This window comes from Miniopterus schreibersii (assembly GCF_964146895.1).
Source record: "Miniopterus schreibersii genome assembly, chromosome: 1".
Lineage (NCBI taxonomy): Eukaryota > Metazoa > Chordata > Mammalia > Chiroptera > Miniopteridae > Miniopterus > Miniopterus schreibersii.
This window is the reverse complement of record NC_138101.1, coordinates 74,237,941-74,256,927: the sequence shown is the minus strand read 5'-3', so window position 1 is coordinate 74,256,927 and position 18,987 is coordinate 74,237,941. Positions and strand designations below refer to the sequence as shown.

General features: G+C 41.8%; 1 protein-coding gene across 2 annotated transcripts in view; it reads left to right on the top strand.

Moving 5' to 3' along the window:
* The window catches only part of IL2RA (interleukin 2 receptor subunit alpha), a 45,780-nt gene that overhangs the window by 21,099 nt on the left and 5,694 nt on the right, over positions 1-18,987 (top strand). The window contains exons 2-7 of one of the 2 annotated variants that reach the window (XM_081137672.1): positions 9,217-9,405; positions 11,733-11,843; positions 14,405-14,599; positions 16,284-16,367; positions 16,738-16,809; positions 18,069-18,135. In XM_081137672.1, coding sequence (XP_080993798.1) covers positions 9,217-9,405; positions 11,733-11,843; positions 14,405-14,599; positions 16,284-16,367; positions 16,738-16,809; positions 18,069-18,135 — 718 coding nt within the window. The remainder of the gene's footprint in view (positions 1-9,216; positions 9,406-11,732; positions 11,844-14,404; positions 14,600-16,283; positions 16,368-16,737; positions 16,810-18,068; positions 18,136-18,987) is intronic. The other variant, XM_081137673.1, reaches the window with a different exon arrangement.

Here is an 18,987-nt window from a genome sequence, read left to right as displayed (position 1 = left end):
AAATGGATACTATCTTTGGCCTTAAGTATATCGAGGTTCTTCTTAGATTTGACATAGAAGATGAATAGCTTTATGTCAAGAACCAGATCATTTCTTTATCGGGTGCCCTAAGCTCTTAATGTACTTGTATATCCCTTGTGAAAAGCTTAGTAAATCATCATCATCATCTGTGCTTAGTTATTCTAATGTCCACCCCCCATCTCTACTGTATAGACAGAGAAGAGGAGAGGCGGAAAGATGAAGCTGTTTATTCAGTTTTGGAAACAGTGCTCGCTGGGCTGTGGGTAAACATAACTTGACCTTGATTCACCCACAGAGCAAAGAATTTTATCACAGTCTCTGTCCACATCCTTTTGAAGCCCCTTCTTTTCCTTATCTTTCATGTTGCTCACATGGGCCACAGGGGCCAGAGGAGTTCTTTCTCATTTTAGACATCAGACAGAAGACAAAAGTATCACGTTTTTTTACCCACCCGTCTTTCCTCCTGCCAAGGAAGTTTTCGCCGCACCCTCTTAGATACTGAGTAATGTGCCCGGGACCAAAATGCTCTGTAAGCATGTTGCGTGGCACCTACTCTCTGTCTACTGGGCCAAGAGGACAGCCAGAGAGGGCGGCTGCAGCAGCCACTGCTACTCTGTGGTTGCAGCACCAGCAACATCTGGGAGCTTGTCGGACATTGTCTTGGCCTCCACACTCGCCTATCCAACCCAAATGAGCATTTTAACAAAACCCCCGAGGGGACTTGTGTGTACATTCAAGTTTGAGAAGCACAGCTGTGAACAACTTAAGGAGAAGTCCCGCTGGTTGGGAGAATCCAACTTAGATTCACTCTCCCGGGTCAAATGACCTCCAAGTGCTGATATTTCTAGTTAACTCAAGGTACACAAACAGTGCCTCAGCACAAAACTCATTTTAGTTCTAGTCCCTTTAAAAGACAGACATAAACGCGTAAAAAATAAAGGGGTACCTTTATATGGGGGGAATTGGCAAAACAAGATAAAAAGGTGTCAGGATTCCAAATCCAATGAAGAACCCCTGGATCACTTGCTCCTGTCCTTCTTACTGTGTGAGGGGGACACTTATAGGAAGAAAAGAGAGTGCCTCATTTCACCACGTTTCTCATCTTTTATTTGAGACCCAAGCTATAGGAGCTGCACATTTATTCCTCTGGGAATAGTGATGGGTGGTTCATGTATGGTCTAATACTGGAAAGGAGAGAGCAGATGCCTGGGAGACAGAAAAGCTGGTTTGAATCCCTAAATGTGTTGCTGTGTATCCTACAAATGCCTCATCTTTCCCTACCTAGCATGGCATGTGAATGAGATGGAGAAGTTGAGTCTCCAGCAATCCACTGGAGGGAAAACAAAAAAAAACCCAGCAGTAAAAAGAGTGTCTGAGAGTTCCTCACCTTCACCCACCTTTCTATCCAGAACTGATTGGTGATACAAGCCATAGGAAGGTGGCTTTCAATTATCATCACTAGTGTCACCTGAGGAGGCCAAAAGTGCCCATGGAGTGTTATACTTGAGTTGAGTAAGAAGCAACAAATCCATAAATATCCCAAGGTAAGGTGGGCCCATGATAATATTTCAGACACAGTGATGGAGGTGGGGTGTGAGAAGGGAGTGGAACACGTGAGATCCTGCCTGTGTTGTTCAAATTACCACTCATAGAAAAAATATGAAATAAGATGTGAAACATTTTCAACATTAGAAGAGCTCAGTTTAATGAGCTCTTAGTGGATGCTGAAACCCTTGGGATTTTCAGGATTAATAATGTGTTTGGCATCTCCTTTTCTCACTGCCCACATAAAAGGCACAAGAGCTGAAAGTTAAGGCCACATCAGTGTACCCCTGTGCCTATGGTAGGACTCCCCTACTGGGAGCCCCACTTCTCAAGCTCTGGGCACTTATTTATCCCCATCTCCCAACACCAGGTTAGGAATCTAAAGTTTTACTCTACTCCATAGGTAGCAGACACTTTAAAAAAATTTTTAAATCAAGTATTTATTGACACCCATAGATATTAGTTTACAATAATATATATCTTTTTAATTTATCTTTATTGTTGAAAGGATTACAAATGCTCCCTCTTTCCCCGCATTGAGCCCCTCCACCCTGTACCCCTTCCCCCAGGCCTTCACCACACTATTGTCTGTGTCCATGACTGAAGTGAGAATCTGGTGTTCAATTGGAGAGAGAGATGAAATTAGATGAAGTGGTTGGAAGTCTTTATCCACCATTACTACCTCTGCTTCCCCCTCCTCCTGAATTCTTTCTTCTTTCTCTTCACTTTTCCTTTTTTGGAATCTGTCTTCCAGCCCTAGAACTGAGGATGGAATGCTTAGATTAATTACATTTGAGTTAAAGGGCTCCTTCGCACTGATGCAGAGAACTAACTAAAATTTGCGCCACTTGTTTCCATTTTTATTTAAAAAATAATATAGTACCATCTTGGTCGACATGCCAAATATACCTTCTGACTCTGCCTAACTTTATATCACAAATATTTCCTGGGAGACATCATAATCATTTTTAATATTTGCATAATGTCACAACACACTGATTTCTCTTATTTAACCATTTTTCCTTATGGCACAGTTCGATAGTACCTAGGTTTGTGGTTTAATAACAAGAACAATCTCTGAACATCTTTGTTCTCTCTCCTGTTGAATTGGTTGCTTAGGCACACTTCTTGTAGTGAGATTCTGGGGTCAATGATTATAAACATGATCCTGGCTTTTTATATGTATTTATGTCACTTATTTAATTGGAAAATGAACTCTGAGTTTTCCAAACACACTGCCACACAAATAAAATTGTATTACAATGCTGGTTTTTAAATTAGGGACTGCCTTTGGATTAGTCTAGACCTTGTTTTTGCAAGAAATAAACTGGGGCACATTGGTTCAATCAGCAAATATTCTGCTCATCTGTGAAGGGTTCTATATCAGGTGTTGCAAGGGGCTGCCAAGGGGACTAGGACACAGTTCTGGCCCCAGAGGGGATCCTAGTTGTGGTACTAGGTTGCAGTATAAAAACATTGGGTTAACTGGTGGTTTGGTCTTTTGTTCCTGGTAAAGTCAAGATCACACAGGCTGGGGTAGCTGCACAGAGGAGGCACCAGCGTGATGCACGGGGTGGCCACAGCAAACCTGGGAAGCCAAAGATGCTTGTCATCTGTGGGACTCTACGCTACTGGGTCTGAGTTCAGGCTCTGAGGACGACCTGAGCTATCCACGTGTCTTGTATGAGACTCTGGTTCCTCATCTACGAAATGGAGACAGTGTTTCCGTCCAACACTGTTGTCAGGATGAAATGCTAATGTGAAAGCCCTTTGGAACCAAATAATCCTATACAAATGTCACATATTAGTGATATATCAACCTTCCTCTTTCTCTATCTCTTACTTCCAATCCATCACCCTTCTCATGTGTTTCACTCCCTTATAATTCTTTGAGAATCCAGTTCTTTCCCTCCTTGGGAAGAATGTATTTCCCATTTTTACTCCAAACCTCAACTAGTTGGCAAACAGCAGAGGGTTGTATGAAATAATTTACGTTAAGAAGTGGTATTAGTCTGCTCAGGCTGCCATAATAAAATACCACAGAATTAGCAGCTTAAACAACAAAAATTTATTTTCTTAAACCTCTGGAGGTTGGAAGTCCAAGATCAAAGTGCCAGCAGGGTTGGTTTCCTCTGAGGCCTCTCTCCTTGGCTTGCAGACAACTGCCTTCTTGCTGCCTCTTCACAGGGTCTTTTCTCTGCGCCCATCCCTGGCATCTCCTGTCCAAACTCCTCTTTTTGTAAGGCACAAGTCAGATTGCGTTAGGGTCCACCCATATGACCTAATTTAATCTTAATTACCTCTTTAAAGGCCCATTCTCTATATACAGTCACATTTTAAGTTTCTGGGGGTTAGAACTTCAACATATGAATTTTGGGAGATACGATTCAGTCCATAACTAAGAGCCAATGATTAAATGATCTTCTAAAATTCTTGGCATTATAAAGAGGATGCTGAAGGAGAGAAAGCCATAAAGGAAAGGATGACTAAATGAAGGATAGTGATTGTAGCATCTCATGAGCAGTTGGATGGGGGTGAATTTGGGGCTGGGGATCTTCTTGGCACCCTTCACAGACCAACACCTAGGCAGCCACTGACAGTAGGCACCTTAAATACTCTCAGGAGAGAAAATGACATCTAAATCCAGAATTGTACCAATACTTAAAAATTACAGAGAGAAAAATATTTCCCATCCCACTTTTTAAAGAAAAATCTGTGTTTGCCTCCTAAGCTTCTCAGCCCATTGTGACCCAAAGGAATGGGTAGAGCTGAGAACACAGAACAATTTCTTCTAGTCAGAGCCTCTGGTAGGAATGAGAAAGACAGGTACAAGAGTAAAGGCAGAGAAAAGCCCCTCCCCGTCAGCTGAATTTCAAGAAAGAACTTTCAGAGTTTTTAGTGAGTAAAAGTAGAGAATAAGCAAAGCTGCCATGCTGTGTGGGGAGAAATTTTCAAGGGATAATATAAGGAAAGAGGGTTTAAAGACATTTTGCTAAGTCGTGTAAATGGAATTCTCCTTTGTTATTGCTCTGCAAGAGTTCAGAACAGACGAAGTACTTTCAATTCTTCTTTATTTTAGGTGTTGTACTGCTGTTTCTTTCATGACACCATCCTGAGAAAGGCCAAAAAAGATTCCAGATTTATTCCTATTAGAGTAAAAAGAAACAAACCTCCAGGGCTACCTTTCCCATGCACTCTCGTAACTCCCACTTTCTTCAGGTGGTATTTGGAACATCCTTGGCAAGGTGTTTCAGGGAAAAGAATTATAACCAAGCTTATTGCTGGTTCTTAAGTATAAACCAGGGAAGTTTCACTGTTCCTAAATTCCAGGAAAGATTCTTTTAATGTATAGATCTAGTGTCTAAATATTTTGTATGTATCTAAATATTTAGATAAAAGGAAAGTCTGTGGGGGTGAAAAGTTCTGGAACTCCTTGTCCTCACATGACCTCCTCAGCTACTCGGATGAATTCATGATGACTCTGGAAATTTCCATGGCCTTATTTAGAAAAGCATGCTATTATGCAATTAAAGAGTTTTTAAGGACATTTGTCTGCCTTTTTTCAAATTTATGTGTTTATAAATTTTATTGGTTTGTGGTTGAGTTACCAGATTCCAAATGCATCTGAGGTTGGTCAATACTTGATTATTTGCGGTAATTAATAATTGCAAGAGCTGCTAAGTATACTTCTTAATGGTTTTTTGAGGTAAAATTATGGATAGTGAAATGCACAGATCTAAAGTGTACAATGTGATGAATTTGGCAAATAACATCTGTTACCTCACTTCCAGTCACTCCCCAACCACCACAAGCAACCTGATTTCTTTTTGTATACTAGTTTTGTCTTTTCTTGAACATCATATAAATGGAATCAAACAGTCTATAGTATTTTGTGTCTATCTTCTTTAGTTCAGTATGATGTTTTTGAGGTTATTGAAAGCTACTCATATGCTTTCATTCCTATTAGACAAATACCTAGGAGTGGAGTGGCTAGATGTAGCATAGATATATATTTAACTTCATTTTTAAAACTTTCAGTTTTCCAAAGTAATGGTATTATTTTACACTCCTATCAGTAATGTAAGAGAGTTCCAGCTACAGAGAGTTCTCCAGCATTTGGTAGTGTCACTCTTTTATCCATTTTACCCCTTCTAATGGACTATTTCATGGTGGTTTCCAACTTGCTTTTTCTTTATGTCTTCTGATGTTGAGCACTCTTTCAAGTGCTTATTGATAATCATATATCTTCTTTGGAGAAGTGATCCTTCAACTGTTTGCCCCTTTATTTATTGGGTTATTTGCCCTTTTTATTGATTTTTAGTTCTTTATATAATGTGGACACAAGTCTTTTTATCAGATATGTATGTTGCAAATGTTTTCTCCAAGTCTATCTCTATCATTTATTTTTTCCATTTTCTTAGTGTCTTAGGATGAGTAGAAGTTTTTAATTTACTCTTCTTTTATAGTTAGTGTTTTTCGAGTCCTCTCTAGGAACTCTCTGCCTATAGCTACTTGCAAAGCTACTTGCCTTTATTTTCTTATATAAGCATAATAGTTTTAACTTTTATGTTTATATCTACAATGTATAGGTCTAGTGTCTAAATATTTAGATATGTAATAAAATGAATTTTTGTATATGGAGTGTTCCACTGATCTATCTGTCTCTTCTTTTACCAATACCATGCCGTCTTGATTACCACAGCTTTATAGTAAGTCTTGAAGTCAGGTAGTGTTCACCCTCCAACTTTGTTCTTCAATATTGTGTTGCTTATTCTGGGCCTTCTGCTTCTCCATATAAACTTTGGAATCAGTTTGTTGACATCCACAATATAACTTGTTGGAATTTTTATTGGGATTGCGTTGATTCTATAGGTCAAGTTGGGAAGAACTGACATATTGACAATATTGAATCTTCCTATCCATAAACATGGAATATCTCTCCATTTATTTAGTTCTTTGATTTCTTTCATCAGAGTTTTATAGTTTTCCTCATATAGATCTTGTACATATTTTGTTAGATTTATAGGCAGGTACTTTATTTTTTGGGTGATAATGTAAATGCTGTTGTGCTTTTAATTTCAATTTTCACTTGTTCATTGTTGCTATATAAAAACAAGCAATTTACTTTTGTATATTAGCTTTGTGTCCTTTAACCCTACTATAATTGCTAATTAGTATAAAGAGATTTTTTTTTTTCTGTTCTTTCATATTTTGTACATAGTCAATCATCACATCTGCAAACATGGGCAATTTAATTCTTCCTACCCAATCTGAATAACTTTTATTCCCTTTTCTTTCCTGTTGCACTAGCTAGGACTTCTAGTACAATGTTGAAAAGCAGTGGTTAAACAAAACATCCTTGCCTTGGCCAGGTGGCTCAGCTGGTTAGAGGGTCATCCCATACACCATGGGGTTGCGGGTTCAATTCCCGGTCAGGGCACATACCTAGGTTTTGGGCTTGATCCCTGATCAGGGCTTGTATGGGAGGCAACCAATGGATGTTTCTCTCTCTCTCTTCCCTTTCTTCTCTCTCTAAAATCGATAAAAACATATCCTTGAATAAGGATTTTTTAAAAAAGGAACAGCCTTGCCATGTTCCTCCATTGATTTTCTGATTATTATGCATATCTTATTTTAGCAACAAATTTACCTTCTGATACTTAAAAAAGTTGGTTGGTATTGATGTGATAAGTGCCAGTGAGTGGTACTGATGATATGGGCTGTAGAGAGAAATGCCATTTTGCAGGAGTTAAGGGGTCAAATAAACTTCAGCCCAGTCTCTATATGAATTACCATTCTCTTTTTCTAGACAGGGGAAAAATGGAGAAAAGCAGAGCAAGTTACCTTAGTATAGTATGTCATGAAATCTTTAAAAAATTAGTAAAATAATTATTATAACACCCACTTTACCAAAAAGGAAGCCACATCTTAGGTAAGTAAAAATAATAAAGTTATATAGCTAGTTAACTGATAGAACTAGAATTTAGAAAACCATCTTTCTCCCCTTTCCACCATGCTGCCTTTCTTGCCTTATTATGATAATTGTTATGATTGCCAGAATTTACTGAGTGTTTATGGTACATGTTCTTCTACTGATGCTGGCCCGCTGAGCCACTCCGATTGCTATCAGTTACTCCCTTCTTGGTTCCAGGTGGGGTAGGCTGTCCATGTTCTCCGCATCTTCTGTTCTTGGGGGTAATAGGAGTGTCATCCATCCTAAGTCTTGGATGGGAGTGATCTCTAGGATGACAAGACACTGGGCAGAGTGTCGGGAACAGAGAAGCTTCACTACAACCCAACTGATTAATAAGCAATCGGCAGCAACCAGCAACGACTGCAGCAACCAGTCCAGATTTGGTGCCCATTCTGGCGGGTGGAGAGGCTGACAGATGGAGGCCCCTGCTTTCTTACCTTTTCCTGCTTCCTGTAATCCTTCCTATCCACTTCTTTTATCCAGTGTGTAGTTTTTTCCTAAAAATCTAGTTTCTTGAACCAGGAGAATTTGTTGCAAGATATGCAATGCAGTCATCTTTCTGATTAGACCAAAGCCTTTTTCCCCTTAATAATTGGGCTTTTGGCCACTACATCAGGGTCTTTAGTGGGAAACCAGGGAATTTGAAAAACTCACAGAGGGGTAGGTGGGTGAGAAACACACACTTCCTACTAGCCAGACATTGAGTGAAGCACTTATATTTTATTTTTTTAATTATATTTTAATTCTCACCCGAGGATATTTTTTTCCACTGATTTTTTTTTTTTTTTTTAGAGAGTGTGGGAGGGAGGGATGGGGGAGAGAGGAAAACATCAATGTAAAAGAGACACATTGATTGGTTGCCTCCCGCATGCGCCCTGACCAGGGCTGTAGATTGAACCTGCAACTCAGGTACGTGCCCCTGACCAGGAATTGAACCAGAGACCCTTCAGTGTGTGGGCCTATGGTCTAAGCACTGAGCTACATTGGCCAGGGCTCTATTTTTTTTTTTTTTTAATATATCTTTATTGATTTCAGAGAGAGGAAAGGAGAGGGAGAGAGAGATAGAAACATCAGTGATGAGAGAGTCATTGATTGGCTGCCTCCTGAATGCCCCTGACTGGGGATCGAGCCTGCAACCTGGACATGTGCCCTGACATGGAATCAAACCCTGATCGCGTGGATCCTAGGTCGAGGCTCAACTGCTGAGCCACGCCTGGCCGGGCTCTATTTTTTTTTTAATGGTACAGAATCATTAATTACAGAAAGTTGGACAATCCTTATTTCCTGAAAAGTTCTTATTTCTCACACACATTTTGTCCCTTAAGTAAATATGCATTGCTTTTCTCTCTTTTCCTTATATCCGTTGGTCTTCCTTTCTCTACTTGCTCAACATGAGGCATATGCAGAATAAAACCTCATTCATTTCTATTCACTTACTTTGAAATATATTATAATTTGAAGAGAAATTTGGTTGAAATTAAATTTTGAACTGTCTCTCATACGAAGGTCTCTAAAGAACAGTGGCAATAGCCTTTGTTTCTGTCTCAGAAAAAGTGGGGTATATATAAACCTTTAAATAAAACGAAGAAATGTGTGATTAAATCCCTACATGATTAAATGTGGGAACATTTGACTGGGCCCTCCTGAACTCCTAATATGATTCTTTTCCTTCACAGAGTTTTGCGTCTCCCCCCCAGATGTCAGACACGCCACATTCAAAGCCCTCACGTACAAAACAGGCACCCTGTTAAACTGTGAATGCAAGAAAGGCTTCCGCAGAAAAATCAACCAGTCGGCCTTTATGAATTGTACGGGAGCTGCTGGCCACTCTTCCTGGGAAAACCAGTGTCAGTGCGTGAGGACTTGTAAGTGTTTCCTTTTATAACTACCAAGGGGAAGAGAAGAAGTATAGCAAAGAGTGAAACAGAGCTTCAGCTTTTGTTCACTCAGCCCCATAGAAAAAATTGGCCAGTCTAAACTATATGGTAACTAATTTTATTGGTTTCTGGAATATTCATTCGCTAAACAAATATTTAAGGAGTGTCTTCTAGTCCCAAGGACTGGTCTAGGCACATAGGATACCCAGCACTAAAGAAATTTATATTTCAGGGGCAGGGGGGAAACAGACATTATACTAATAATTACTGAACAATTAAAAATAATTCTAGTTCACAACAGTGTGAATGTACTGAATGCCACTGAACTATACACTTAAAATGACTGATGTGGTAAATTTTATGTTATGTCTATTTTATCACATTTTTAAGAAATAAAAAAAAAAGTCGTCTGAATGAGCCTATATGAAGACTATAAAAAATAAACAATTCTAGTGGGAAATATCTACCTGTAGGGCTGAACTAACTCGTTTTTATTCTAGTTTCCAAAGCTTGTACTTCATACCACCAATATCTTTTTTTTTAAAATATATCTTTATTGGCCTCAGAGAGAGGAAGGGAGAGGGAGAGAGAGGGATAGAAACATCAATGATGAGAAAGTCATTGATCGGCTATGAGCCCGCAACCTGGGCATGTGCCCTGACCAGGAATGGAACCCTGATCACCTGGATCCTAGGTCGACGCTCAACTGCTGAGCCATGCCCTGCCGGGCTTACCACCAATATCTTAATTGATGAAATATACTTATCCTAGCCCCACCTCCAGAAACACAGCAATGTGAATTCCTAAGAATGCCCTATGACCCCTCTTCCCTCCTCTCCCTTTCAGTGACCACCTCTGCCACCCTAAGGAAAAAGTTCTAGGCACAAAACAGGAGCATTGAGAGAGGCACTTCCTTCCCTGACAAGGGTAACAAGGAAATAGAAGCTCATGCTACTGAATTCTTGTCTTATATTTTACTGGCATTTTTCACTCTGGGTGCCATGGAGCCTTTTGGGGATTTCTTTAGAGGTGAAATATATTATCAGTCTAGGGCCTTCCCAGCCCAGTGTCAGGAACTGGCATTCCAGAACATGAGGAATAGTCCCCAAAGACCCCACATCCCCTTGCTGGGTCAGAATAACAAGCCCTAAGGCAGGTCAGACTGGTGTTGGGGATGAGGCCCCAATTCAGCAGGAGGGAAGCAGAGACGCAGAGGAACTTGTTCACTTAGAATTTCTTTATGCCTGAATTTCACAATATGGCTTGAAAACTTACAGCTCTCAGTGCTGGACATGATTGGAATCATTTGGTGGACTAAGAGTCCCCAAGTTCATGGCTGCTGGGGAGGGCAAGAAGAGATGGCAAAGCTTTTTGCCCAGATATTGTAGGCAGATCACCTCCCTGGAATGGCAATGAAGGAAATGACCCCCCAAGATGCTTTCTAAACCTAAGTTGATCTGACCATGATTTTGCCATTTAATTTTCTTCTTTGAATCCTGAAAGTTCTCTTATTAGTCCAACTTCCCTACAGGGTCTTTTATCCAGTCTGTGGTATTTAGAATGTGGCAAATAGTAATGGGTTCATGTGTCTTTTTATTTCTTAATCCTGAAGATGGTGTTGGTGGCTGCAGTGCCTTTTGTCCTTCCCAAACCATGTATGGACTGCAAAATTGAGAGATCGCTGCTCTATTGAAGTTCCCCACAGTCTTTTTTCCCCCAGAAGATCCCCTCTCTGACCCTAAGTTAGAATCCCAATTCCCCCTCATTTTAGTGCCCTTACTCAAGTCCTTTGCCAAACTCTTTACAGTAGAGAGGAGGGTTGTAGAGAGGTTTAGTTTTCATTACTTTAAGATTGCATCTCTCTAGCTTTTAAATAAACTGCTTCAGGGAAACAAAAGAGTCAGTGGGCTGTTGAGTCAGATCACTTCCTGTTGCCATCACACACATACCCATGCACCATGTTGGCAGGGTTGATGGCCAGCTTGGAGTCCCTCTGGGGAATTCCCAAATACACAAAAAATTCCACTGGAAAATCTTTCAGTACTTTCAGAAACATGCTGAAGGCCATTGTCATTACACACATGAGTACTGACAGGCCAGTGCTGTCCTGGGCTTGACGTGAGCAGGGCCCACTGAAAGTACCCCAAGGGCAGGGCTCGTGTGTGGCTCATCTTTGTTACCCCAGCACCTTGATATTTCCTGACAAGCTGCAAGCAGTAGAAAGATACTATTTCTGAGTAAATGAATACATGTAGAATGTTTACTATCATAAGCATTTGTGAAGTTATTTGCTTCATTCCATTCATATTCTCTAGCCCCCAGGGGCACAGACAAACAAGCAACTCCTAAACCTGAAGAACAGAAGGAAAGAAAAACCACAGAAATGCAAAACCAAATGCATCCCACAGACCAAGTTAACCTTCTAGGTAAGAGGCGAAGCTGAACAACTGTTGTCTTAGTACTTGGAGTCAACTCTTCTCTTGTGGGTATATGATGTGCTCCCCCAAAAAGGAAAGTCTGTCCCACTCTCCTCTCCTCTAAGGATATCATGTCAACAAGCGCAACTGTATAGCATTTTCAAGCTCTTGGCTCAGCATTTCAAGTCACTCTCACAGAAGCCAACCTGGGCTCCGAGTTTCTTCTAGGTTTGAGAGCTGCCTGAATAGAATTCAGTTCAATTCAATTTAAAAAGCATGTATTGGGACTAAAAGTGCCAGGCACTGCCAATAGAAGATACAAACATGAGCAGACACTAGTCCCTGCTCTAAAAGAAATACTATGTTTTCCCCCTAAGTAGAAGGTAATAAACTGCCAGCAAAGCAATTTACTTCAAGATGTTTCTTACGATGTGTGCATGTGTGTGTAAAATGTGCTGAGTCATACTGGTGAGTCTTGAAGCTGCAGATAAATACCTCCTAGCTAATGGGCTGTGGGTGAGTGAGCACCATAACTACCCAGTTGTTGCTGCAACTTTCCACCATGAATGATGTTGATTGAAGTCAAGTCATAATGTCAGGAAGAAACAGAGCCCATTAGGAATGGCTGAGATTTGGCCGACCAGGTGACCTTATACAACCCTATGGTCCCATGCTGATTGTATAACCTTATAAAAAACTTGAACATATTGTATATAATCTCACTTGAACCTAACAACCCAGTGAGTCAGGGAGCAGGAGTATTACTTCAAGTTACTGAAGAAATTGAGACATTGAGAAGGTAAAAGACTTGGCTAAACTCACATAATTTAGGAATAAGAACTTGGGTCTCCTGAGTTAGACTAGGGATCTTTCTACTGATTTACTTACTTTGGACTAGTTTGAATTTATTTGCAGCTTTCATTATTATTATTATTATTTTAAAGACTAATCCAGGGACATTGTTGCAACAAGATGTCTTTATCCATTTACCCCCTGCCAGCTTTGTACTGGAATGGTGTTTCAAAACACATTCAGTCGTTTTTCTCTTCTCCCATGATACCCTCTACAATTATTGAAAGGTTTCTCAAAAGGTCAATGTTTGTTGTCCTTACTCAAGAGATAACCAGTTGGTTCTGGCTAAGAGATATTTCACAGATTGTCTTAATTAGGCTGTTTTCATTTAAAAGAAGCAACCCCAGTTAAAAACAGGTTCAGAAAAATAGATCCAGAGACATAGAGGCATGGAACAGACTGAGGGATCTCAGAGGAAAGGCGAGGTTGGGGGAGTGGGTGGGGAGAGATTATTCAAAGAACTTATATGCTTATATGCGTAATCTATGGACACAGACATTGGTATGGGGAAGGCCTGGAGGTGGGGTGGATGCGTGGTGGAGGGGATCAATCGGGAGGAAAAGGGGACATCTGTAATACTTTCAACAATAAAGATAAATTAAAAATAAAATAAAAATAAAAAATCATTGGGAAAAAATTTGAAGCTCTCAGGAAATAAAAAAACATAAAAATGTTTTGAAAAATTATTTTTAAAAAAACAAAACAGGTTCAGACAGTTATGGATTTCACTGGCTGTAAAAGAAATTTTTTGAGACTATAAGTTCAGTCATGATTTGCAAGGTGGTATACTAGGGCAGACCACTCGGGACAGAACCACTGAGCTTCCAGCTGGGGCAAAAGGTTATACAGAGTATTTGTAGAGGTTATATTGGGTACTCAGGTTGTGGAAGGTCTGGAAGGTCAGAGAATACGTGTAGCTTTACGTGTCTGGGGAATAGAGGGTACCTGTGGTTCCATATTACCAGATTGGGTATGGGGTGAAAGATCCTGAGATTAAATCAGAGCAGGGCATGATCTTTGGAGTTAAAGGTCCGTCAGGCTTGAATTTTAGTTTGGGAGTGGAAAGTTACTGGGCATGGGGAATTTTCAGAGGGCTCATACAGGGCAAGCTCCAGGTGTGGCTTGATCAGAGATAAGGCTCCAATTCTCTGAGATTCTCTCAGCCCTTCTCTCCTCAGGGCTTTGGCTTTGTCCACAGTCCTTCTGCCATGGTCCTAAGGTGACCATTAGCTGCAACCCAAGGATGTAGCTTCCTCAATCAGCAGTGGAGATACAGGGTGGTTGGTCTTCACTGACCCAAATTGGGTTGAGCCTGCCCTTATCCCTCAGCTGAGACCACCCTTCCCTCTCCTGTCCACTTATCAAAACCCTCATTAGCATCAGAACTAATTACTTATTCCCCTGTGTTCCCATAGCAACTGTCTGTTCCTTAACTATAATACTCAGCACACTCTGCCTTCACAGGTCTTTCTTACCCAATTGACTTACCCCTCCTACAGGAGTGACCGGGTCTTTGTGCCTTTCCACAAACTACTTAGCAAAGTTCCTGACACAGATGTTCTCAATACATATTGGTTAAATGAAAGAAAAATCAATGAACAAATGAATGTGTAAACAAAAGAGTAAGAACCAAGGTCCAGTCTCTAGGAAGGGGAACCTTGGGTTTACTCCCATTGCTTTCCCCAGCTTGCCTTTGGAATTACCTTTCCCTCTTCCAGGCCATTGCAGGGAGCCTCCACCATGGGAGCATGAAGCTTCAGGGAGAATTTATCATTTCGTGGTGGGCCAGAGAGTTCACTACGAGTGTGCCCAGGGATTCAGGGCCCTACAGAGAGGTACTGCCGAGAGCATCTGCAAAATGATACGCGGGGCAATGAGGTGGACACAGCCCAAGCTCAAGTGCACCAGTGAAAGTAAGAACGATCAGTTTCTAGGTTTGGCGGCACCTTCCTGAGTTTACTACTTTGCCTTTTCCATCAGGCCCACCTGCCAGCTATGTAACCTTGGGCAAGTTGCTTGATCTCCTTGGGCCTCTGTTTTTTCTCATTCTATAAAAAAGACTAGATAAGCTCTAAGGTCTCTATCACTTAAGGTCCCCTGTACCCTGAGTGGGGATATGTAGCAGGAGAGGGAAAAGGAGGAAAGATCTTTTGAGTGTTCCAAAGCCCCACTCACTCACTAGTGATATTGCTTCTCCTTTCCTAGCTGATCCTGAAATTCCGCTTCTTCCTCAAAGCTACCAAGGCTTCCTCTTGTTCAAAAGGGAAAGTCCAGCCTGCAACTCACACATTTCTAACTTACTGATAGATAATGTTAAGTCCAATATTTGTACAGTGCTATACTGTTGACATGCAGCTTCCCCTTGTATAATTCCTACATGAACTTTGATAAAAGTGCAAATGTGCAGAGAAGGGACTTATTCAAGCACAAACAGGCACACCCACACCCTCATTTACCCATACACACAACCCACCTCTGTTGAAGTCTTCTGCTATTTTCATTCTGAAATCGTATTACTATTTCTACAATCAAAAGTCACTTTTGGTGTGTGGTAGAGTGTCAGCCCACACACCAAAGAGTTGTCGGTTCGACTCCCAGTTGAAGGCACGTATCTGGGTTGCAGGTTTGTTCCCTGGTCCTGGTAGTGCTACGTGTGTGAGGCAACCAATCAATGTGTCTCTCACATCAATGTTTCTCTCTCTCCACCTCCCTCCCTCCCACTCTCTCTAAAAATCAGTGGGGAAAAAACTCTTCTGGTGAGGGTTAACAACAATAACAAGTCACTTACATTGCCCTGGCCTGGTGGCTCAGTTGATTGGAGCATTATCCTGTACACCAAAAGGTTGCCAGTTCAATCCCCGGTAGGGGCGTGTACAGGAGCCAATCAATAGATGTTTCACTCTCACATTGATGTTTCTCTCTCTCTCTTTCTCAAATGAATATAAACATATCCTTGGGTGAGGAATCTATATATAAAATCACTTACATTTAACAGTGGGTTACTGGTTTCTTTGCTCACCACTCTTTCCAATATCCCATGTCTTCCCCTTGGATTCTTTGGCAATTCTGTTTCTTTCCTGTAGCCTGTCTCCACTGAGCCACACTGCTGGCCATAGCAGGTCCCTGGTTTCCTTTGTAAAGGATGACAAGGTGGGGCGGTGTCCAGGGTAACTGACGACACGCATGCTGAATGGGGAACCTTTCACAGAGAAAAGCGATCCTTTTATACCTTTCTACTTTGTTTGATGGTTCCATGGTCTTTGTATTATTAGGACCTGCTTCCAAGCCAGATGGAAACCAGGGCTGAGTAAGAAGCCTGGGGGGGGGGGGGGGGAAGAGTTTCTCAAAGTTCTATGGAAAACCAGGATCAGAATTAGAATTCCCCCTCACTGGTCTCTGCTGGGGCCACTTACCCACTTCCTTGTGACTCTGATGTAGAGCCGTGTGACGTGGCACCCACAGATAATATACCCAGAACTGAGATTCACATCTTAGCTAGTGTGTCCGGAGTCAGCTGAGGAGGACAGGTGGGGTTCGATGTGAGACCCCACTTCCCCCAGCTTCAGTTCCATGAGCATCACTTACTCTCTCCTCCAGGTGATGAAGAGTCTCAAACAAGCACGGATACTCCTTCTGGAAGTGAAACTCCCTGGCCCTTGATAACGGCAGGTACTACTACAGGTATGGCTAGAGTTTGTTTCTATGAAGATAAGAGCTTGGCCATTAAATCAAATGGGAGAAAGGAAAGGCAGTTTTCCTGGGGCAGCCCTGCCAGCAGATGGGCCACAGCTGCCCCCTGGATGTTAAAGACGATTAGGTGTCTGCATCTGACCTCCCAATCCTCATATGCTGGGAAGCAAGTGTCAAGAGACACCAGACAGAGAGCAGTGTCTCGAGGCAGAAGAACAAAGTGCTTGCATACAGCCTCCCCTTGTCTTTTACATCCCTTCCACCAATCTCTGAGGTTCTAGGGAGAAGTCCTAGCACTCTCCAGCCTGTGCAGTCCAATAATTGCCTAAACAGAACATCTTCCTTTCTCTCTTTTGCACAGATTTTAAAAAACATACAGAAGTGGATACACCCACGGAGATGTTCATATTTACCACCGAGTACCAGATAGCAGGTGGGTAGGAGTCACTTCTGTTATTGACAAAATGTACACCAGACAGAGACTGTGGAGTGTGTTGCTGGGTGGGTGGGTGAGTTAGTTGTTTAACATGACCCCCTATTCACACTATATGTTTGTAAGAGTAAAAGACTAACCCAGAAATTAACGTTACCTAAAATCACAGTAATCACTTACAGTATGTTGTTAGTGAAGTCTCAAACCAGCCCCAATCAGTTCCTCCTGAATGGATCCTAAATGACAAAATACCCTGTGCCTGTATGTGAGGGGAGAGGCAAAGAGGGAGGAAGGTGGTATAACCAGGGAATGGAAAAAAACCCATCCCTTAAACACTACAGTTGTTTCCTGGTAGGAGGAAAATATGCTTTGTGGCAAGAAAAAACAAAAATAGAAACGAGCTCCTAGAAAGAGAGTAGAATGGTGATCAGCTAGGGCCTGGGGCAAAAAGGGAGATGGTGGTCAGAGGGCACACACTTACATCAGAAGATAAGTTCTGGGGATGGAATGTACAGCATGGTGATTATAGTTAACAATACCATATTGTATATTTGAAAGTTGCTAAAAGACTAGATTGTACATAATCTCACCACAAAAAGGAAAAGGTAGTTATGTGATGTGATGGAGGTGCTAGCTAATGCTATGGTGGAAATCATATGGCAATATGTAAATATATCAAATCAACATGTTTTAGACCTTAAACTCACACAATGTATATGTCAGTTATATCTCAGTAAAGCTGGGGGAATGAAGAACAGGCTTTGAGGCACACCTAAGATAGGTAGGTAGGTAGATAGGTAAGTAGATAGATACATAGGTAGATAGATACATAGATAGGTGGCTCGCTCCAGTACTATTTGGGAAATATGAACACTTTCAAGAGATGCTAAAGTGTTTATCACTTATCTTTATGTTTCAGTATTTCTTTTACCTGTCACAGGCCACACTCATGGCCTCTTTAACTGAAGCCTGGCCTCTCAACCTTTCTGAAGAGAGTGTCTGTCAGTGTGATCTCACCTGAAAGCCCTTTGAGGAAAGGCTCCATGCCCTTCCCCATCCATGCCACCTCACTCAGTTCTAGAGTCTCCTAAGAAATCGGGGGAGGGAGCTGAATTCTGAGAGGGGAAATCAGAAACTGCAGAGCCCACCTCTTCAGGAAATCCTTGCTCATGGGGATGGGGATGGGGGGGTGTTCTCAGCCTGCTCTGTGACCTAGCCCAGGACGTGCCTTTGCTGACCAGCAGCTTCTCTGTTGACAGTGGCCAGTTGCGTTCTCCTGCTGATCAGTATCCTCCTTCTGAGTGCGTTCACGTGGCAGCAGAGATGGTGAGTTCCATATCAAGAAGGCCCTTGCCCAAGCTATGACGCCAGAGTAGGAAAAACACCAGGGTAGAGATACCTGAGCCCCCAGCCCACCCCACCCTCCTACTACCCACCAGCAGTTTGGGGAGTAGTAGAGGGAGAATGGGCCAGTGTATGCACTCCCAAAGAGTCAATCAACAAGAATTAAAGCCGCAGGGAACTGGGATAGCAAAGGAAACTAACATTTGTTGAGTGCTGTATACCAGTTTTAATGCTTGTCTAATAAACATTATCACAATCTGTCTTCTCAGAAACCTTATAGCTACATCTTAGATTAAGTAATGTAAACAAGATTGCACAGCAAAGGCCCACACTGCAACTTGAATGAAGAGCCCAAGACATTTCTGCCCCATCACCCGGCTAGAAGGAAGTTAGGTCCACTCCGAGCTTCTCCTCTCCTGTGCTCCTAACCCTACCTCCTGCAGACACTCACACCAGAGCCCCCTTGACAGGAACATGATCCATGTGTGGCCTTATTTGCACTAACTCAGATTCTCAATCAATCTTGGCTGTGGATTGGAACAACCAGGAGATTTTTTAAAAAATTGATTTGAGAGAAAGAGAGAGGGAGGGATAGAGAGAAACAGCAATGTGAGAGACATCAATTGATTGCCTCCTGCACATGTCCTGACTGGTGATGGAACCTGCAACCTTGGTACAAGCCCTCACCAGGAATTGAACCTGCCACCTTTCAGTGCACAGGACAATGCTCCAACCACCTGAGCCACACTGGCCAGGGCAAGAGATTAAAAAATATATATATATCTTTACTGACTTCAGAAAGAGGAAGGAGGAGGAGAGAGGGAGATAGAAACA